At 42.5% G+C, this 22,803-nt stretch overlaps 1 protein-coding gene across 3 annotated transcripts in view; it reads right to left on the reverse strand.

Annotated features, from left to right (window-relative positions):
* The window catches only part of LOC5508594, a 27,207-nt gene extending 4,472 nt beyond the window's left edge, over window positions 1-22,735 (reverse strand). For 2 of the 3 annotated variants that reach the window (XR_007311895.1, XM_048728889.1), the window contains exons 1-28: window positions 21,450-22,735; window positions 19,489-19,795; window positions 18,441-18,591; window positions 16,614-17,923; window positions 15,563-15,946; window positions 14,914-15,011; window positions 14,696-14,801; window positions 14,144-14,394; window positions 13,463-13,682; window positions 11,202-11,344; window positions 10,408-10,545; window positions 9,977-10,033; window positions 8,758-9,707; window positions 8,359-8,540; window positions 7,867-7,933; window positions 7,547-7,717; window positions 7,048-7,255; window positions 6,575-6,883; window positions 5,634-5,797; window positions 4,745-4,991; window positions 3,907-4,070; window positions 3,593-3,760; window positions 3,100-3,253; window positions 2,480-2,599; window positions 1,838-1,957; window positions 1,514-1,629; window positions 577-709; window positions 216-301 (exon numbers count right to left, since the gene is read on the reverse strand). Coding sequence is in view for 2 of the 3 variants with exons in the window: in XM_048728889.1 (XP_048584846.1) it covers window positions 216-301; window positions 577-709; window positions 1,514-1,629; window positions 1,838-1,957; window positions 2,480-2,599; window positions 3,100-3,253; window positions 3,593-3,760; window positions 3,907-4,070; window positions 4,745-4,991; window positions 5,634-5,797; window positions 6,575-6,883; window positions 7,048-7,255; window positions 7,547-7,717; window positions 7,867-7,933; window positions 8,359-8,540; window positions 8,758-9,707; window positions 9,977-10,033; window positions 10,408-10,545; window positions 11,202-11,344; window positions 13,463-13,682; window positions 14,144-14,394; window positions 14,696-14,801; window positions 14,914-15,011; window positions 15,563-15,946; window positions 16,614-17,923; window positions 18,441-18,591; window positions 19,489-19,795; window positions 21,450-22,709 (7,784 nt within the window). In the remaining variant the exon portion in view is untranslated. The remainder of the gene's footprint in view (window positions 1-215; window positions 302-576; window positions 710-1,513; window positions 1,630-1,837; window positions 1,958-2,479; window positions 2,600-3,099; window positions 3,254-3,592; window positions 3,761-3,906; window positions 4,071-4,744; window positions 4,992-5,633; window positions 5,798-6,574; window positions 6,884-7,047; window positions 7,256-7,546; window positions 7,718-7,866; window positions 7,934-8,358; window positions 8,541-8,757; window positions 9,708-9,976; window positions 10,034-10,407; window positions 10,546-11,201; window positions 11,345-13,462; window positions 13,683-14,143; window positions 14,395-14,695; window positions 14,802-14,913; window positions 15,012-15,562; window positions 15,947-16,613; window positions 17,924-18,440; window positions 18,592-19,488; window positions 19,796-21,449) is intronic. The other variant, XM_048728890.1, reaches the window with a different exon arrangement.
* Window positions 22,736-22,803: the final 68 nt, after the last annotated feature.

The raw sequence follows: 22,803 nt of genomic DNA on the forward strand, positions 1-22,803 counted from the left end.
GTAGACGTTATCTGGACGTATTCTCACCTGACATACTGGTAGATGTTGTATGAGGTATTTTCACCTGACATACTGGTAGACGTTATCTGAATGTACTCTCACCTGACAAACTGGTAGATGTTTTCTGGAGGTGATCTCACCTGACATACTGGTAGATGTTGTATGAGGTATTCTCACCTGACATACTGGTAGACGTTATCTGGAGGTACTCTCACCTGACATACTGGTAGATGTTTTCTGGAGACACCGGCAAGTGAGAGCCACCAGGGACAAGCTCTTCAGTCGTACCCCCAACGGATGTCTACAAAACAACAACAAAGAGGTGATGTCTACGAAACAACAACAACAAAGAGGCGATGACTTCTAAAATGGGGTATATGTTAGTAGAAGAGGCGCTGAAAGAAAAGAATAATGGATAAATGTTTTTCAGTAGAAGGGATGTGTACACAAAATGAATAACAACATAAGTCAGTAAATCGGATCACCAAAACAAATCAAACAAGCATCAAAAGAGATGGCGCGAAATGCACGTACAGAAAACCACAGATGTACGCATGCGTATGGCTTGAGCCTTACCTCGAAATGACAGCAGTAGGTGGCCTGGAAAGTCTCTGACGTCATCAGGGGGTGGTTGGCGTCAATCATCATACGGCTGAGTCCCTCGAACAGGTCCGCATTAAAGAAAGCGAGGTCTTCCCATGTCACATCCCTTATATAGACAAGTACTTATCCGTGACAATGAAAAACAATACAGACAAGTACTTTTATGACAAGGTATGACAGCAGGTCTGCACTAAAGGAAATCGCAACGCCCGCTACCGTGGCCACAAATACGAAGTTTACCATGTGACGCACGTTACCATGACCATAAATACAAAGTTTACCATGCGACGTGCCCTACTGTCGTCACTTAGAGAATGTTTACCATACGACGCGCGCTACCGTGACCACCATTACAAAGTTGACCATACGTACGCAACGTACGCTACTGTGGCCACCATTTCAAAGACAACCATGTTTCGTGCTCTAGTTTGGCCACCAATACAATGAACACACGCTACCGTGGCCACAAATACAAAGTTAACCATGCGACACGCGCTACCGTGGCAACCAATACAAAGTTAACCATTTGACGCGCGCTACCGGGGCCACCATTACAATGTTTATCATACAACACACGCTACCGTGGCAACCGATACAAAGTTGACCATGCGACGCATGCTACCGTGGCCACCAGTACAATGTTTACCATACAACACACGCTACCGTGGCCACCGATACAAATTTAACCATGCGACGCGTGCTACCGTGGCCACCATTACAATGTTTACCAAACAACACACGCTACCGTGGCCACCGATACAAATTTAACCATGCGACGCGTGCTACCGTGGCCACCAATACAATGTTTACCATACAACACACGCTACCGTGGCCACGTATACAAAGTCAACCATGCGACGCATGCTACCGTGACCACCAATACAAAGTTCACCATGCGACATTTATTCACCTGCTAAGCAGGAACTTGACAACGTGTCTGCTGAAGTTGAGTGGTACAGTGTTATTGAACCACAAACTGAGGCCAATAAAGCGACCGATTGCAGTGTACATCTTAAGTCGTCGGGTCTGGAATAACACAAAACCAAGCTGATAAGCATAAGGAACAGGATTCAAAGGTTACGTGTGTGGTCAACAACTTATATTTTAATATTTTAATGTCTTGGATGGTGTGCCCCAAAGGTCCTATTTTCGCATGCTCGATTCCTCGAGCATGGCATCTAAGAGCATAAAACAACGTTTATCTTATAGCAAGCCTAGTGTACTTGAGCCACACCTTGATCTGCGAGTCCGCACGTATGTCAGAGGAGGTGGCGTAAGGCTTGGGTGCATAGAATCCGCTCTGCTCGGGCAGCTTGCCTGGCTCATGCATGAGCATTGCCGTGTCTGGTGGTACCTACACAAGCATGGGGAACAGAGTTAGCACCACCCCACAGTCCGCTACCCCACTTCTGCCAGCAACAAAAATGTGAATAGCCAACCACAGAAAGTATCAAGAGTAGGTAGCCAGTCACATGGTAGTATCAGGGGCAGGTAGACAATCACAGGGTAGTAACGAGGTGGGTAGCCAATCACAGAAAGTATCAAGAGTTGCTAGCCAGCCACATGGTAGTATCAGGGGCAGGTAGACAATCACAGGGTAGTAACGAGGTGGGTAGCCAATCACATGGTAGGTGAAGGGGTGGATCCAGGTTTCTCCAAAAAGGGGTAAATTGCACCATTATATTAGAGATATCGTATACATTTGTCAATTTTAGCTTCCATACACTTCTAAAGACCAGAGGAAGGGCACCACCCCTTGAAAATGCCACCGAGTATGAAATGGGTTGGGAGAGGTGATAACAAGAGATCACATACGATACTTCAAGTAACATTGACCAAGGATATAACTTTTACAAAAGGCAACAAAGCTCTTTACCTTTTCGTCTGACTTCAAAGCGTTGGCAACAGCAGCAAAGAACCCTCTGTTGACGCCAGGACCTGAACCCTCCTCTCCTTCGAACTTCGCGCGGAAATTACTGTAGTGAAACGGCTGCATCTGTACCCAACCCAACATAGGCGTGTCAATACTTATTTAAGGTGAGATATCCAAAAAAAGTTTGATTGGCTAGCCATCGTTGTCTGCATGAAAACGAAAATTGTTTTAGATCAAAAAGCATATCTCTTTGATATCGAGTCTAAGGCCCGATTCATACGTCGCGCTCTTGTCGTGCCGAAGTTAATGGTTAGGATTCGGCACATAAATAGTTAGACGTCTGAATCAATTAAGGCACTAAGGGCGGCAAAAGCACGACACCGATTCAAACGTCGAGCATTCGATGTGCCGTATCAAATACCATATGTATATTTTTAATTTTGTGCACAAGAAACTCCGCATGAAGTCTACTCTGACAACTATGAGCGCGACTCATATAGTGCGACGTCTGAATCAACGTTGAACCCAATGTATTTGTGTCGATACAAATAAACAAGTAGATTCGGCACGGCAGGAGCGCAACGAACAATACGGCTTAATTCAGTATTTTTTTTTTCACTAACCTCTGAAAGAATTTTGAGCGTATCGGCTAGGAGTCGACTTCTCTTGACTGATATCGACAGCGTAGTGCCAACCCTGAGCCCACTGACTCCCATGCCTGGCTGCTGATTATCAGCGGTCACTGACTCTCTAAGGTAAACCATGGTGCGTCGGAAGCTGGCAACAAGCAACACGAGAATTATCAGAACCGAGAGTGGCTCAAATTAGCGTTTTTATCTCTAGTGTGAACAGAAATTACCCTTCAATGTATTTTGCGTTTCCGTTTGGCAAAATGTAATGAATGGAAACAAATGTATGCTTCATTAGCATAAAAATACCACATGCACCGGGGTTGATTTATGCAAAGTTGACAAAGTATGAGGTCAAAATATAAAGGTCAAGGTCAAACTTTATAGGTCAAGGTCAAATCATAATGGTCAAAGTATGAAGGTCAGGGTCAAGGATTAAATGTCAATTTTTTTAAGGTCTAGTTCGAACTAAAAGGTGATACCATACCGGGCAAGCCGCCCAGCAACACCCGCCCGCACGGCCAGGAAGCTATCTCTCTCGGCTCCTGGTCCATCTGCCAGGAAAAGACGTGAGAACAGGTCGACTGCGATCTTCCATCGCTCCACAGTCTCGTCTGTCGTCCAGTTTAAAGCCAGTGGCGAGGGATACACTGAACTGCAAGCAAACCACACAAAACTCGAAACGGTACAAGACTGGTATTGGTAGTCGCGACTTAGGCGCTAAATTTATACCAAGCTAAAGTACAACTGTTGTACAAAAGTCGAAATTATCCTTGTTTCAGTAAAGAAATGGCAACACACCTAGAAATGGTATTTGGCGTGACCGGAAGTGTCGAGGTCTCGTCGCTTCCAGTCTGTTTACTGGTATCTTCCACAGACTTGAGGCGTGACAGTCCCACATTATGGGTGAATACTTCCCAGGTTGCCTTGGGAACAAGCATCCGGGACTTTTGCTGAAGTGTGGCCTGGAAACGACACATCGTTAATGCGGCAGCAGGCAATATGAAGACGATCAGAGAATTATCAATGAAAACTATTGATCAAAATAAGATATTTATACAATAGATACATTCACGTGATTTTAATAGATGGATTTAAACTTAATATCATATAATGGGAGAATGTCTCTATACCAGACATGAGTCGTACGATAAGAGCACAGAATAAAGGAGATAAACAGCGTTTCATACACGAGTCCCATGATGCAATACAATACAATATTCTTTATTTTTGGAGGGTTACATTTTATGGGAGCATAAACTATGTTCATGTACTCGCAACTCGAACACTTTTATCTGCACCCTCTCAAGGCCCTGTCACAATTACCCAATGTCTTTTAACTTGGTTTGTGATAAAAACATTTAAGATTCCATTCGATTATTGAGAAAATATTACAACTCGCATGCGTTTTTGCCGTGTGACACCTCTTTCGCAACTTGTTTTTCCTCAAAGTCGTACGAAAAGCAGAAATTACATTTACTTTCTGCAACAAATTTATTCAAGTCGCAAGAAAATCTTCACATGTGTCACGTGTGTCACGTGATGTGCGACAGAGACAATCTGCAACCATAATGTGCACGAAGCCTTCCAGATCTACTAAAATCTATTTATCTAAAGCATTCCCACCATCTAATTTTACCTGAAGGTTATTCAAAAAGGTGTCCCTCTCTTGTCCGATCACGTCCATGCCATAAAATCGGACGCATTCCTCGCTCTCTCGGCTGAGCCTGCGCGAGTGCTGATGCAATGACGTCCCAGCCTCGGTTGCCTCGCGAGCAAGTCCGGGAGTGGGGGACTGGGCAGGAGGCTGGGCACTAGTGTCCAGTCTCGGCCAATTGTTGATAGAGTAGATAAATGCATCCAGCACGTACACCATATGCTCGTAGCTAATCCATGTGGATAAATTTTAAACAAATTATGTATCAATAATAATAACGCTTACTTGGCAATCGCCTACGTCATGTAAAGAAATATGGAGTATGTCTGATGCTACGGGTAAGTATTACAACCTTACCATAACCAGATAACATGTCAATCACATGGTGGGTATCACTATGATTGTTGCAATGTATGTGTGTTGCTATGGGTAAGTATTAAGGTGGCCCGCGTCAATTCGAAAGGACTAGTAAAAAAAATCATGCATATTAAAAGCGCTGCCATACAAGTTTATACTTGCGCGATTTTTCTAATTCTTCCACATTTTTAGTTTACTGTAACTCCAAATTGATTGCGGAATAATTGAGGTTAGTCGAAGGCCGAAGTTTGGGAAAAAGCGACTGTTGTACAAAAACAAAATGTGAGACCCCTCTTAAAAGTGCTATAAAAATAAATCGGGTTTCAAGGATCACGCCTGATTTTCCGTTAAGCCGATCTTGCCCTCACTCGAAAATCTAAACATATCGAGATAGACATATTAAAGAATGATGAACATTCTGCCAGTGAAATCGTTCACAGAAAGAATACTAACAACTAAAATATTTGATATGTTATTCCCTTCCTTATTGGTGGGTACTAAGCTGACACCTTACCATAACATGTCAATCACGGGGAGGGTATCTCTATGCTCGTTGCTATGGGCACGTAGTAAGAACATGAGGTACTCTTCTGGGGAAGCACCTGGCATGCTACCACCAGACCGAGGTAAGGGTGCTAGCTCTGAGTCTTCTGGCCTTTGAAGCGACGAGAGGTACCTCTAGAAGTAGATGAGATAAATACTTGCATCAGATCAATATGTGAGGAAATACCAAAGTATTCTAAGCCAGTCAATTGCCTGGCCAAAAGAAAAGGCATCATGTTTGCCTGGAAAACCATCCTGGAGCCGACCCTGTATGGTTCCACTTCTAGGCCAACCGTGGACTCACCCCTGAGATTACCCTGGAACCACCCTTAACCTGACCCTGGACCCATCCCTAACCTGACCCTGGACCTATCCCTAACCTGACCCTGGACCCATCCCTAACCTGACCCTGGACCCATCCCTAACCTGACCCTGGACCCATCCCTAACCTGACCCTGGACCCATCCCTAACCTGACCCTGGACCCATCCCTAACCTGACCCTGGACCTATCCCTAACCTGACCCTGGACCCATCCCTAAGCCGACCCTGGTCCCGCCTCTAACCTGGCACTGGGACCACCTCTAACCTGGCACTGGACCCATCCCTAAGCCAACGCTGGTCCCACCTCTTGGCCGTCCCTGGACCCACCCCTAAGATTACCTTGGAACCACCCCTAACCTGACCCTGGACCCATCCCTTACCTGGCCCTGGAACCACCCTTAACCTGGCCCCTGATTACAATGGTCCCACCACTATGGCCACCCTGGACCAGCTCCTGACATGACCTTTAACCAAAGCCGACCCTGGACAAGCCCTGAGGAAACACTGGTCCCACCAGTAGGGCGTCCCTGAGCCCAACCAGACACCTATATCACCGAGACACTTTTATCAAAAAGGGAGGGTATACTGACCTTCGTATCAAAATCCTTCCCACAATGCAGCTGCCCTTCCACCACGTCCATGATCTTGGCAAGCCACACCCAGGAGGCGTCCAGCACCACTGTCACCTGATGTTGAATGGATGCACACTCATCCTGGCTCATGCAAAGGGTGGGGAGAAACCCCTCATCGGCAATACACTCCTTCTCCTCCTCACACGAGCTCAGCACACGTACCAGGTCCACCGCTTCCTTAACGAGGCGTGAGAACATGCGGGTCAGGTAGCAGTTCCCAGTGTGCACGCTGGGTGGGGTGATGATATTCGTGATGTAGTGTGGAAACTGCAGCAGAAACACGATAATGCACATAAGAACTCACTTTATTTGAAAATCGCTTGCAATGGATATCTAATCCTAAATAGCGTCAAAGAAATTCTAGATGAATCGAGATTCAGTATCAGTGAAAGAACACATAAAATAAACTTCTGGCTGAGCCTCGTACTTACAGTGATGTGTGAGTGATTGTTGCTGCTTTGATCACCAAGTCCTGACAGTCTGCCGTCTAGAGCCCAGGCATAAGGGTGGTCTCGGTTGAGGCCACCAGTGGCGAGCGAGACGCGTGATGCCTCAGTCTCCTCAATATCCAGATCACTATCATCCTCCATAGCCCGTCTGATCATAGTGCCATCATCATCATCATCATCATCCGACTCACTGCAATACAACAAACAAAGCCATCATCATCATCCGACTCACTGCAATACAACAAACAAATCCATCATCATTATGCTTTATTATCCGACTCGCTACAAGACAACATAGCCATCATCATCTGACTGATTGCGAGACAACACAGCCATTTTCATCAACACCACCATCCAATTCACTGCAATTACACATCCATTATCATCATCATTTTGATACAAGCTTGATACATGATTTTTTTTTCGCTCTGATAGCTTTGCTCTCCAATTATTTGCATTTGTCAATGACCACACCCCATACCTATCACTGTCCATGGTGGAACCACGCCTGCCCTGTGTCCGTGAGTAGCGTGGCACATTGAGAGGACTGGGGCTGCGAGTTTTCTCGGGTGAGCTGGAGTCCTCTCTGATGGCAGCAAGACGTGTGCCACGGCAGCGACGGACTGGGCCTGACACCGGATCAGACGGCCGCCTAAAGCACAAAAATCATCATCAGGACGAAGTTCCATACTAGAGCAAGGAGTTGTCTTTACATCTATGCGAAAGGAGCCTTAGGCTTTCAATTCCTTGATTTACACTGAGATAAACTGTTAAATCAAAGAAAAACACAAACAGACAAACCTGTATGCTGTGCGTAGCGTGGATTCTTGCGAGGGCGACCTTGAATCATACTGACTTACACGAATACCTGTAAAAGATGCAAGAGCCATTAGAGCCAATAAACTACAAGAAACCATCACAACCTATTGTACATGACGTCTTATGCAAACCGTGAGCTTGAAGTTTTTGACAATGTTTGATTTTAACGGATGCTTTATGTGTCTTGGTTATTCTCAAGAGTGTAAATGGCGGTGTAAATGGCGTTTTTGCAGCCACTGTTATTGCCCTAATCATACACACCCCACCCAACAAATCAGCACCATTCAAATGTTTTATGGTTCATGTACACACCCATGACCGCCATCCCTCTCCCCGTACTTTCCAGGGGAGGGGGAGGGGGTGTTGGGACAGGTGAAGTTATTACGGGTGATCAATCATCACCATCCCAACCCCTCCCCCCCCCTCTTAACCCCCTCCTCCTACCCAAAGCCAGCCACAGTATTTGTTAGTTACCTGGTCGACCTCCCCGGTATCGTCCAGGAAAGATATTGGGACTTGTGACATTATTACTGATGCTTGCGCCTGTAGACCGCGCCTGTGCTTTAGCGACTCCCTCACGCACAGGGAGCACCGTGGCCTCAGAAGCCTCTACCAGCACATGGACGGCTAGCCAAGAGAAGGCACGCAAAACCATCCTAGGGAAAGCAAAATGTATGACTTACAAACACAATCAGAAATGGAGAACTGCCCTATGCGATAGCAGAGAAAATTTGGATATGTGGTAGCTCATATCATTTTTTAAGACACTGTAATTGTGCCAATTGAAAGGTAAATTTACCTGACTATACCCTTTAACTTGAGATTGTTGTTCTTACCTGACTTTACCCTTTAACTTGACATTGTTGTTCTTACCTGACTTTACTCTTGAACTGAACACTGTTGCTCTGCTCTGATCCCTCCAAAGAGTGCATACCCGATGGGGAACCCACGCCAAGTCGGCTCCGCAGGTCCACATATGACACCCCGCTACGACTGAGGTGCACTGACATTTGACGAACAACAGCCCTCAGGAACTTTGTTCCTACCATAATAGCGACCCTGCTAGCCGTCCCCTCACCCTCCCTATCAAGTCCCTCGCTAGAGGATGCCAGTTTCAATTCCTCAGGGTATTTGTTCATCTCTTTAATAATAGTCTCTACAAATGTAGCCAGCACTGCTTTCTTGGAATTGACCAAAAGCTCGTAAACGAATGCATCAATATCACATGCAGGGCCTGGCCTGGAACTAGGGACATTCATATCAACATCTGAGGAGACATTAGGATCATGTCCCAAAACCGTCGTAGCTACGCAGTGCCAGTTCTTTGCAAGTTGTATCAAAACAGGCAGATTTTCATCCTTGGAGAAACCTGGACTTTGAGGCAAAGAAGGGCCAGGCTCACTCAGGTCGATAAGATCACCCGAAGAGCTCGCCTGGCCTTCTTGGGCAGTTCCCTCCTTAGTACTGTTCCCAGCGCTTGCTTCCTGGTCTTCTGCAGGACGACCCTCAAGGGATGCCAGCGTGTCCACCAGGTTTCTAAAACTGCTAGAAATCTCATCTAGCTGCGCGAGAAGGTTACTTTCGATGGATGAGGACCCGCTGGTGCCTGTGATTTTGATTTCTGCAGTGATGTCCTCGCCTGAGTTAGGCTGCCTGGTAGCCGAGGTACCATCTCCCTTGTTGGGAGGCTCTCCAGGGCCGAACATGGTGCTACTGTATTTGACCAGGCGCTGGCCCTGCGCCTGCGAGAGCTTGATCCAGCGGGTGTTGTTGATCATGAAGGCTAGCACAGTCTCTTGTACTTCGTTGGTGACATGGGCCATCTGTGGATCACATACAGCAACAAGGTCATGTACTCAGAAATTGGAGGATCCATTAAAGATTAATGTCTGTTTTCCAGTGCTTTACTTGCAAACATCACAATATAGTGCTAAAGGAATGCTAGCAAGATCGTAAAGTCATGCGAGAGAAGATCACAAGAGAAATGCATTGTGCATGGACACCGCACCTTGGAGATCGAAATCCAGGTTTCACGGTAAACCAATTGCGTTATCTATATATCACCTGAACAAATACAATAGTGCTCCATTACCTGCGGGTATGACAGCAAATAGGCAAAAAGCTGGCAAATGAGACCATCTTCGTTTGCCTGTACAAAGAAACACATAAACAATGAGCCTTCGTAAATACTGGCAATCGGCTCATTTAAAGCGTCAATGACACCAGTTTTCTTCCAAAGGGAACTGAGACGAAAGAATCTATTAGAATCAATGCTTTTAAACAGGCCATCCGATCTAAATCAACAGTCACATCTTCAAATAAACTCCTAATAGAGACACTGCTTTTACAATTTTGAAATATTTTTTAGCGCTTTCAGTTAAAAATAATCGGAGATTGTTACTTAATCGACCGGAAAAATACTAGTGACAATGCCGCTTTAAATGCAGAATTGACGACTGACAAATTGCCAGTAGCAAATATACTATCACATCCACGCCTGTTCTGTTGACTTGCAATACTCACCGTCTCTGTGTCCTCTGTGGAGTCACTAGTTTGAGTTTTTCTGCTGATCTTAGTGGTACCGCTAGATGTTGACACGTTGTAGACTGACCCACGAATACCAACTTCCATCTCAACTTTATCGCTCTCTTGAGCAGAGACCTACAACAACCATATCAAACTATCAAATAAACAATCACTTGTAATTAACCCTGAGCTTCTGAGTTTATGAGACTTCTAGGAAATTTTGCGTTTCGATTGTTTCATTTTATTTCTAATACTTAAGAAAGTACCACAAAAAGACGCAAAAGGCACACATTCAATAACAGTGCGTAGTTCCAAGCTTAGTGCGGCAGTTTACAAATAACAAAAAGAAAACAATACAATAACAATAACATGTTTCTAGGCAATGCTCTGCTATCCTTTATTTTGAATAGTGCTCCACGAAGATTTGATATTTATTAGATCACTGCTAGTCAATGGAGCTTATCTAGCTGTAAGTATATTGATTAGATCATTGCTTGTAAAGCCGTATTGTCACCAGTTTACTTCCAGAGGTCCGACGTAAACCTCAACCGTTAAAAGACAAGAATTTATTCTAGAATCCACGCAATTAAACAGACCATCTGCTCTAAATTATCAATCACATCTTTAAAGAAACTTCAAATAGACACACTGCTTTAACAATTTTGAAATATTTCTCGCATTTTCCGTTAAAAATCATTGGAGATTGTTACGTAATCGACCGGAAGTAAACTGGTGACAATGTGGCTTTAAGTGGAGGTTTTTCTAGCTGTACAGTGTATTCATGAGTGTACCTCAGTGAGCTGCACATCTAGCACGTGTTGTATGAGGCTGGTTAGTCCGCCCTCGGGCGCCACATTCTCACTTGACACCATGTGCTTATTCATCTCTGTCAGAGCCTGGCGCAGCTCCTTCCCATCAGAGAACATAACCATACCTGCCGGATATACATCATACAATAATCAAGCCTTTGCCTTCGGAATGATCAACACTTCTGAATGATCAGCCCTTCGGAATGATCAACACTTCGGAATGATCAGCCCCTCGGAATGATCAACACTTCTGAATGATCAGCCCTTCGGAATGATCAACACTTCTGAATGATCACCCTTCTGAATGATCAGCCCTTTGAAATGATCAACACTTCTGAATGATCAGCCCTTCGGAATGATCAACACTTCTGAATGATCAGCCCTTCGAAATGATTAACACTTCTGAATGATCAGCCCTTCGGAATGATCAACACTTCTGAATGATCACCCTTCTGAATGATCAGCCCTTCGAAATGATCAACACTTCTGAATGATCAGCCCTTCGGAATGATTAACACTTCTGAATGATCAGCCCTTCGGAATGATCAACACTTCTGAATGATCACCCTTCTGAATGATCAGCCCTTCGAAATGATCAACACTTCTGAATGATCAGCCCTTCGGAATGATTAACACTTCTGAATGATCAGCCCTTTGGAATGATCAACACTTCTGAATGATCACCCTTCTGAATGATCAGCCCTTCGAAATGATCAACACTTCTGAATGATCAGCCCTTCGGAATGATCAACACTTCTGAATGATCAGCCCTTCGGAATGATCAACACTTCTGAATGATCACCCTTCTGAATGATCAGCCCTTCGAAATGATCAACACTTCTGAATGATCAGCCCTTCGGAATGATCAACACTTCTGAATGATCAGCCCTTCGAAATGATTAACACTTCTGAATGATCAGCCCTTCGGAATGATCAGCCCTTCGGAATGATCAACCCTTCTGAATGATCAGCCGTTTGGAATGATCAACACTTCTGAATGATCAGCCCTTTGGAATGATCAACACTTCTAAATGATCAGCCCTTCAGAATGATCAACCCTTCTGAATGATCAGCCCTTCGAAATGATCAACACTTCTGAATGATCAACACTTCTGAATGATCAGCCCTTCGGAATGATTAACACTTCTGAATGATCAACACTTTTGAATGATCAGCCCTTCGGAATGATCAACACTTCTGAATGATCAGCCCTTCGGAATGATCAACACTTCTGAATGATCAGCCTTTCGGAATGATCAACACTTCTGAATGATCAGCCCTTCGGAATGATCAACACTTCTGAATGATCACCCTTCGGAATGATCAACACTTCTGAATGATCACCCTTCGGAATGATCAACACTTCTGAATGATCAGCCCTTCGGAATGATCAACACTTCTGAATGATCAGCCCTTTGGAATGATCAACACTTCTGAATGATCAGCCCTTCGGAATGATCAACACTTCTGAATGATCAGCCCTTCGGAATGATCAACCCTTCTGAATGATCATTCTTTTGAATGATCAACACTTCTGAATGATTAGCCCTTCGGAATGATCAACACTTCTAAATGATCAGCCCTTCAGAATGATCAACCCTTCTAAATGATCAGCCCTTCGGAATGATCAACCCTTCTGAATGATCATTCTTTTGAATGATCAACACTTCTGAATGATCAGCCCTTCGGAATGATCAACACTTCTGAATGATCAGCCCTTCGTAATGATCAACACTTCTGAATGATCAGCCCTTCGGAATGATCAACTCGTTTGAATGATCACCCTTTTGAATGATCAACCCTTCTGAATGATCATTCTTTTGAATGATCACCTCTTAATGATCAACTCTTCTGAATGATCACCCTTCTGAATGATCAACCCTTCTGAATGATCAACCCTTCTGAATGATGAAACCTTTTGAATGGTCAAACCTTTTGAATGATCACCTCTTAATGATGAACTCTTCTAAATGATCAACCGTTCTTAATGATCAGACCTTCTGAATGATCAACCCTTTCGAATGATCAACTCTTCTGAGTAATCATCTTTTCTGAGTGATCAACCCTTCTGAATGATCAAAGTTTCAGGATGATCAATCCTTCTGAATGATTAGGCTGTAGAAAATGTACTGGGAATATTGGTTAATGCGGGTGATGTTTGCATGGGTGAGTGCACCCCTAGCCTTAGAAGAACTCAAATAACAATGTGTGCAAACAATAAAAGTAGTGTTTAGGATGGCTACCTTGTATTGCCTCTCTCCGACTTCCAATGACTGGAATTCTATTATTGTCACTGAAGCTGGGAGTCTGAGCCCACAGCCTTGAGCCCAGCCCTGATGTTGAGCTAGATGGAGCATTTAGAGTGCCAGGTTTTGGCACAGTTGGCTTCTTGCAGTTTAGGAGTTCTTTCTCCTTCTGGGATTTTTCAAGCAATCTTTGACGTGGTGTTTTGGCTTTAGGGTACTAAATAAAAAAACATACATTTTTCAGTATTGGAAAAGTGGCTAAACACACAGAAACTCGAAGGCATCCATTTTGTTTGTTTGTTTATTATATTTATATATTTTTGTATTGGGGGAGGGGGGCTGGAATCTGTGACCCTTTAATAAAATGTCTAATAGCCTGTCAAGATCAATATATAATTATTAAACTGTTCATAAATTTACAGAGGTAACCTAAATGCTATATATTATCACTGTATTCTTACTTTCTATAATCACTTAACTGTTAACTGGAAAGAGGTAAGCTAAAAGCCATTTGGTATTATACTTTCTATAATCACAAAAGCTAATAGCTTCATCTGAGTTTCTTTTGCTCCGACGAAGGGATAACACTTGAAATGTCAACGCAACCACTTGGTTTCACAGAGGCATTCAACATACTCTTTCAACCTTGTGTTGATAAATACCTGGTATTACACTTACTTTCTTCTCTTCAATCATAGGAGGGATTGTTGCTCTGTAAGCGGATGGGTATCTTGATTGGAAGAGCTTCAGCAGCATACGTGGGGTATAGCTGGATGGTAAGTTGGATACCGTCAGGCTATTGCCAAGACCACTGGGAGGCATGTTCTCAGTGCATGCTGTTGCAAGTGCATGAACTGGAGACATGCCGTTAAATGTACAGCTGAAGATCATGTCTTCGAGAGAAACAGAGCAGCTGCCATAGCACTTTCCTGGAAATAGAGAAACTTTCTATTATGAACTCATTAAAGACATTGAATTCAGATTGTTTGCAGGATTGTCATATAAAAAGGCATACCATGAAAATTGTATTCACCAGAACTAAAAGCCAACCTTTTCTTTTTGCAAACTAAATGTTCTTCTATGTTGTTAGTGCATTACTTTAGAAATATTTCCTGACAAATTGGAAAGACTAAATATAAAAATAGTGTCTAAGAAGGGCTCAAACAATAAGTCTTTCACTTTGTTCATTTTTTTAAGATGTACAAAGCTGCACTGAAGGTCTTACATTACCTTTGTTCTTCTCTACAAAGCTCAAGATGTACAAAGCAGCTTTGAAGTTATGACACTGAATAGCAAGCATAAATGGAGTGCAGCCTTTTGCATCTTGTTCCTTGAGCTGTTATTCAACAAATAGTTAGTTAGCTTTTCAATCTCAAGGCAGTAAGGCAAATAAACAACACATAAATGTCAGGCTGTTGGTCGGTCGGTTGGTCTGTCTGATTACTTACCTTGGGAACTGTTTCAGAGCCAAATAATGGATGAGTAAGCAGTTTACTGAGCACGGCAACCTCAACATCCTTGTCAGAAGAATTTGAGTCTGATTTGGCTGAAAAAACAACAACAAGTATTACTCAAATACAGTAAACACTGCTTATCAATATCCAAAAAGGGTACATACTAGTAATCTACAAGACTATAATGCCAAGTTGATATATATAACAGTACAAGGACAACACACCAAGAGTGCACATTTTGATGGAATTAAGTTACAAATTCTAATATATCCAATGTTTTCAGGGTAAGGCCAATATATTGAGAAAAGCTTTACTACAAGCAATGCAACATTTATGCATTACAGGAAATGCATGTCTTGACCAAATGAAGATAAGAGTTAAAAAAATTTTTTTTAATTGTTCGACTCCACTTCAGTGAACCAGGAATTACAAGTTAAATTTTACGTTTTTGAGAACACCTGACCAAAATACTTTGAAAACTCATCAGCTCTCATGTTGAATTTGAATAGCTTCAAAGTTAATGAGGGTTGCTTATAGTTAGAACTCTCATCAACGCTAATCTCTGGTTGATCAAGGCTTTACCATGAGTTCATAGTGTTTTGGTAGAAATATAAATCTGAAATGGTTTATTTGGCATGCACACCTTTGTTATACTCTGCTAGAAGTTTCCCAATAGTGCTCTGCTTGTCATCATTAGTTTCATCCTCATGAGGTGTGTACATAAACGCAGGGTTTACAACACACACGTGAAGCACATTCTGGTTTGAGCTTGTATGCTCATTGATACACTGCCGCACAACTGTACACAGCTCCAGGTATTCACTAGACTCCAGGTGCTCGCTTGACTTTTCTGGTTGTCCTTCACTGTTTTCTACAGCCACTCTTTTGGCAGAATTCTCCAAGGGCCCCTTCTTTCCTTTCTGTCCCATCACATTAGTATTTAAGGCCTCCAGCATGTCTAGGACACCTTGTGCTTTGGACACAATACCTGACTGGATGGCAGGTATCAATGTCAACTCCTTGAATCCTAAGAGAGGATAGTTTCCATGTGAGATGGAAAAATAATCTCCTAGTGATTATAATTAAGATGACTTTTATTTATCAGATTTATAAAATGAAGACAATAAATATCCTAATTCCTATCTAACATAAAGGACCATTTATTCTAACATTGAAAGAATGGCCTAAAAATTGTCCAGTTCAATCTTTCATTGGATGTACAAATTTGGGGCGCATGTATTCCACCACAATCTAAAACAACTTGTTATTATGTAATGACAGTTTTCAAAGACCTGATAAAAATAGCTTCACATAATTTTTGTAAATTTCAACCTACTTGATAAAGGACATATTTTAGGGTCCAACCGTTTCATATTGATGGAGTTCTGATGCTTTTTATCATACAAGCATAAGAAAAATCCATAGATTCAACCATGCGCAGTAATTTGCAGTGCCAAAGGAGCATTTTTAAGGCCTCTGTATTTAAATTAAATACTGTATATACTGTAAGTAATCAATAGAGACTGCATTTTACTTGTCTGCAATGGATATTTACTCACCTTGGCTTGAGACATCAAGAACCTGTTGAGTTATCATACTAACAACAAAATAGGTGGTGTGGGCAGCCTATAGGTCTGAATTTACATACAGTAACTAACTTTGACCTGCAGCACAGCCCTAAAGGGAAGACTTACCTACAAATACCATCAGGACCTGTTCTTCCTTGACTGCACTCCCAACAAACCCCAGTCTGTGAGTCAGCCCGAAGCATTGTAAAGGAGGTAGCTCAGTAGCACAGGGATCTGAAAGCTTGGTACCAAATGGTCGAGGGTACAAGCATCCATTCCGGTCACACAAGAAAACAACATTTGAGCCTGTTGTGGTGTGAAGGGAGGGATGCTGGGCATGTTCATAGGAGAACTTGGAGCATGCTAGTGTGTTCTTGAATAGAAATGGAGGCTTAAGATTATCAGCTCCTTCACTAGACTCACTCGGCTGCTTTCTTTTTTGACCAGCAGCAGGATGGGATTCTTCCCATGTGCAGCTGTCTAAGGCAGCTTCCGCACTCAGGACACTCTCTCCTTCAACTGTAGCTGAGGCATCATCACTGCCTTGCAATGTTGACGAGTCTAAACTAGAGGTGTAGATCTTGTCTCCACTACCATTGTCATTCACTGGACCAAGGAAGTATGTCTTATTGTTGTCAAGGCTTTGAACAAGAAGTGATACACCAGCAGCTGTGGTTGCCATAGAAATGGGTTTGAGGCCAGTAAGCACCTGCTTTTCATTTGGGTCCATAGCACGGCCTGCGTCCAAAATGCATTTGGGTGTGGAGTTAAGACATCCTCGATAGATAGAACTGGAGGACTTTACAGATAAAGCCCCTGATGTTTCAACAACATCAGGAACAGTCTCTAGCTCAGAGAGTTTAAAGACTCTCAGTGAATCATTGTTTGGAGGCGCATTAGCCACCTTGACAATAACATGAGGTCCATCAATAGCAGCAACTGTACCCAGGACCTTATTCTCACTCTCCAAGAATGTCACATCTTTCACTTCCCAGATTTCCACATCAGGGTTATTAGAGTTAGGGTCAGAGGATGAAGATCGGTTCCTGATACTGGTATGAGGGCTGGATGATCTTGCTTCCTGCAGCAGTACATGCCGAGGTGATGCCACACCCCTCTGATTCTCCTCCGGCCGCAGAATATTTATAGGAATGGCACTATTCATGTTCAGGGTGGGCAGATCCGGAGATCCAGGGATCTTGCGCACTTTGATCTTCATGCCAGTTTGGGCCGCACCCTCCTCGGTCTCATGGGACAGTAAGCGTGCAAGCTGAGACCCATGGGTGTCGGAGGACTTGTACACAAGTGCACCTGGAAAACCAGGGAGATGCTGCCGTAGCTGAACCTTGTCATTCACAGATATGCTGCAAGCACTACTGCTGGTTCTATTCAGTTTTTGCTTGAAATCCTGCCTCTCCTCAGACGGCAACAGACCCCTAAGCAATAAACAAAGTCATTGGGTGTATTTAACTTCAATTCCAAAATATTTCAGAAATGCCTTTCTTTCAGTATGTAGGCTTTACGGTAAAATAATGGAATAGACACGAGCGCCTAAATAACACATCCTTACAAGTTAACATTAGACAAGCACAACTAGCTACTGTGTGTCTTCATGCCTCCACAGAAACTAAGCACTGTTATGCAACAATTAAACTATTGAAATTTTGAGCTAATATTTTTTGTAAATAAATAATATAGAATGTATATAAGCAATCAAGGGAAACATTTGTTCTTGATAAATCCCCTAATGAGTGTGCAACCGTGATGTAGGGATAAATCTGTAGATTGCATACTTTTTCAACATACCCAGATATATTCAGCTCCACCCGTATATGGAGGATTGCTCTATAAATGCCTGCACTTGAACATTATATACAATACAATACAGTTATATACATACTACACCTACTATTTGTGACAGCCAACAAAAATAATTCTCAATAGTCTACTTACCACCAGAAAACCTTGCCACGTTTTGTCATGACTGCAGAAAAGAAGTCACTGCAGTCAACAGCAGTAACTTCGTCACCTTCCAGCTCGGAATATGAGAACGCAGGGTGTGACAACTGCTGTAAGAGTGCTGGTAGTTGGTCATTATTGCACTCTGACAACAGAGAACAGCAATTAGACAAACACAAGTCTTCTACAAAACCTACAAGTAATTCACTGGTTGTTACTGTAGCTAATGGCAAATTAGATAACATACCACTAAACCCATCATTCAAACAATCCTTGCAAGTTCACTTGAAGCAAAACTAAGTTTGCAAAATTTGGATTTCAGCTTTTTCTGATAACATTTACTGTCCTTAGAAAAGGGTTAGGGAGGGAAAGTTTTCAATATTTGCTTATCTGTGTGCACTGAAAAGGTAGGTTGCAAGAGCTTGCACAAACACTAGAAAAGTAGGTCATTTAAGATGAGCAAGTTTTCATGTATTTTAATCTTTTTGCTGTTGTCTGTGTTACAGAAGGCAAATTATGTGGTATATATTATACCACACAATATTTGTCATCTTGTGATCAAAATTTATTGTGGATCACTTGGCTTCTGTATGAGCAATTTGTAAGAGAATTAATAATTAATGAGAGAATTAATAAGAACTTCGAGCATCCCAGAGGAAAAATTTGTGTACCACGATTCCCATAATTTTACATGGCATAATTTTATATAGGTATGGATACATAAATGTTTAAAGTAAATCTCTTAATAAATGTTTAAATTAAATCATATATATATATGATTTAATTCAAATGAAAAGCTATACAGGAATGTCTATAGAGTCGAAAAAGTAAGGGAAAGTGATTAAATAAACAGTGATTTTTGAAGAATTTGATATCAGCTTTTTAATTAACAGCTTCTTATAAGGATATGTTTACATGTTTACATTTTCAAAGACACCAAAACTATTGCTGCAGACTTTAGAACGTCCTAGTACAAGATATTTGATGCCCAATGATAGAAATTACTTGATATGTTTATAAGTAAGCTTTAAACAAACAATACCTCTAATAATCTTGTCGTAGAATGTGCAGATCTTGCCAGTCTTTGTCACCAGGGTGCATCTTATGCGATGAGCAGCCAGCAACACTACACTCTCCCCTACTAGTTTCACTTCTTCCAACATTGGGAACAGCTCAGCAAGGGGGACCTTGCACTCGCTCCCCCCTAGACTATCATCATTAGTATCCATAGCAATCATGTTGGGGGGGGTAGATGTGTAAGGCCAGTGGTATAGAGTTCCATGAGTTTTTTCAACCAAGATAAATGCAGAGTGAAGAGCCACAATATGTGAGAAGAGAACAGGATCACCCTAGCAACGAGTCACAAGTCAGTACTCTTATTGACACCTTCTGATGATCATACTGACTCAGCCAGTTGAATATTTTACATAAAAAATGTTTAGCCTTCTGTACCACAGAGAAATCTTAACATAACAGATACCTATAACAGACAACGGACATATAATGGGGCCAAAAAATGTGTCCATTCATTTTTATAGAATTTCACTGGAACAATTGAAATCAGGATCTTGAAAATGGTTTGTCTGCTTATAGTGTTCTGTTATATAGAGTTTGTTTGCTACTTAATAGAGATTTTTTTATAGGGGTTCTTCCCTTACAGAGGTCTGTTATATAAAACGTTGTCTGCTTAATGGAGGTCTGTTATATAGAGGTTGTCCTCTTATATAGGTCTATTATATAGAGGTTGCCCACTTAATGGAGGTCTGTCATAAAAAGGTTGTTCACTTATAGAGGTCTGTATTATAGGGGTTGTCTGCTCAATAGAGGTCTGTTTCATAGCTATAGGTCTGTCATATGGAGGTTGTCAACTTAGTGGAGGTCTGTTTTATAGAGGTTGTTCACTAATAGAGGTCTGTTAAATAGGGGTTGTCTGCTTAATAGAGGTCTGTTTCATAGCTATAGGTCTGTCATATGGAGGTTGTCAACTTAGTGGAGGTCTGTTTTATAGAGGTTGTTAACTAATAGAGGTCTGTTATATAGGGGTTGTCTGCTTAATAGAGGTATATTATATAGACTGTGTCTGCTAGGTCTGTTATATACACTGTATATGGTGTCCACTTAATGGAAGTCTGTTTTAAGGTATGGAGGTTCAACTATACTGTATAACTTAACCTTCATGATCTAATCAATAATACCATGGTCACCTCGGATTCTTTTTTTTTTGAGGGACGATTACTAGCGAAATTCCCTCGAAAACAATAGATGGTTCTAAATTCCCCACATGCATTAATGGTGAGGGAGATTTAGAAAACGACAAAATAATTTTTTGTCTTCTAAATCTCCTTTAAATCAGTGCATGAGAGAAATTTAGAACCAAGATTCTACCAGGGAAACAAATAGAAGGCAGCTTCCTGATTTGTGCAGGAATAGACCCTGTGCCAAGAGACCAGAGTATTTGATCTCGTGATACCTAATCAACCTTACACTAGATCCATGTGGGATGATTTTGATTGCTGTATGCATGCGCGCTAATGATGTCAAAGAACTAAACTGTCAATATGTAGAGCAACTATGCATATCAACTATGTTTGATTTGTGGTGGTCTCTAGAGGGATAAAAAGAACAATGCGTATGCAAAGCCCTGATCCATTGAACCCTGTTCGCTCATCCAACCTAATATTACTCGTAGTTGCGAGTTTATTTCCTTGGTGATCATGGTATTACAAATTTATAGAGTGGCATCTCGGGAATTTAGTGATTAAATGTCCCCGCAACCTCGGGATGACTAGTTAAAGTCCCTCTGTCTGCGGCCACGGGACTTCAACTAATCATCCCTCGGTTGCAGGGGCATTTAATAACTAAATTCCCCTGGTGCCATGCTATTACTTATAAATATAACCCAAAATAGGAGAAAGGACCATTGGTTTCGATGTCCCTTATCCCTAATCAGGAGATGCTTGTTCAAGGTTATCCCATATAAAATAAATCTCCCTTAGTACTTACTGATGCTGTCTGCAACCATTCCATGTTTCCAACCTCAGGAAACTTGAACTCGCTATCACTGTCCACAATGGCGCTACCAATTGTTCCACCAATATTATCCCTAGATTGTGAGCTAGGTCGACTATTTGAACTAAACTCCAATGAGTCAAGCCTACGTCCCCTCGCCCGTGACGTCAAGAATCTTGGTGTCAAACTAGAACCAGATCTGGAGCTAAATGTTGAACCAAGTCTTTGCTGATCAAAGGAATAAGCAGGAATAACAACATGTGATGGTACTAGGAGAGACCTTGAATAAGGGTTAGGGGAGAATATTGTCCTTTGCACAACTGTGGGACTTTCTAGCCATTGAGGGAGTGGTATTGCCATTAGTTCCCCACCCCGTGAATGCCGTCTATAATTCCGCACAGATTGCCTATGAGCCAGCAGTCGTTCTAGAGTTCTACCATGTACATTACGCAGAGTTGAACTCCCCTGTGTTGCTGATTGACTTTGAGTGCTCGAGTTAGAAGCATTTTCTCTTCTTGGTTCCTCCCAAGTGCTAGAGCTATCTGATGTAGCATTAGATGTTGATGTAGAACCAGTTAGAGGTGTTGTGGTATTTGTCTCAGCAACACTCTCCGCTCCTTGATTCCTGTTCTGGGATGTTCCATTTTCGCGCTCACCACGAACTCTAGTAGAACTAGTCGAAGAGAGTAACGTATCAAGACCATTCGTCGAATCAGTTGGAAAATTTACACTTTCTAACAAACTTGATTCCCCTACAGGGTAAAAAGACCTAAAGCTTGGACCTTGGGCAGATAAATTTTCGAAAGTCCTACTATCCGACGGCGCAGAATTAGAGAGTTGTAAGTTTCCTGCAGAGTTGAGTTGATCCTGCATTCTGCGAGCGAACGCCTCATCACTCTGTACTTGGAAGATCGGTTCCTCGTTTGACGGTGGCTGGACCCTTACAGAACCCTTTACATCACTGCAACTACATTTAAACCTACACACGCGGCCATCATTTAGCAGTAACCCAACATAGTCTTGCCCTAATGCTACATCTTGGATATCAGCAGATTCTATATCCGGTAAAACTAGGTAATTCTTGTCATTCTTAGAGTCACTTTCTGAGTTTGTGCTGCCATAAAAAGCCCTCCTGACGCTTTTAAAAACCTCGTTCTGGATAGCATCCTTGGATTTATCCTTCCCCAGGCGGATGAAGATGATTTGTGGGTGGTTTAGCGGACTACACGGAGATTCATCTTCGTTGTCCGCCATTTTGAAGTCGTGCTCGTAGCCAAGTAGGGCCCAGACCCCTTCCGTGTGCAAACGCAAAGTGACGCCGCATGTTCGCTACCGACTCGCTATAATA

This window comes from Nematostella vectensis, chromosome 6 (assembly GCF_932526225.1).
Source record: "Nematostella vectensis chromosome 6, jaNemVect1.1, whole genome shotgun sequence".
NCBI classification, from domain to species: Eukaryota; Metazoa; Cnidaria; class Anthozoa; order Actiniaria; family Edwardsiidae; genus Nematostella; species Nematostella vectensis.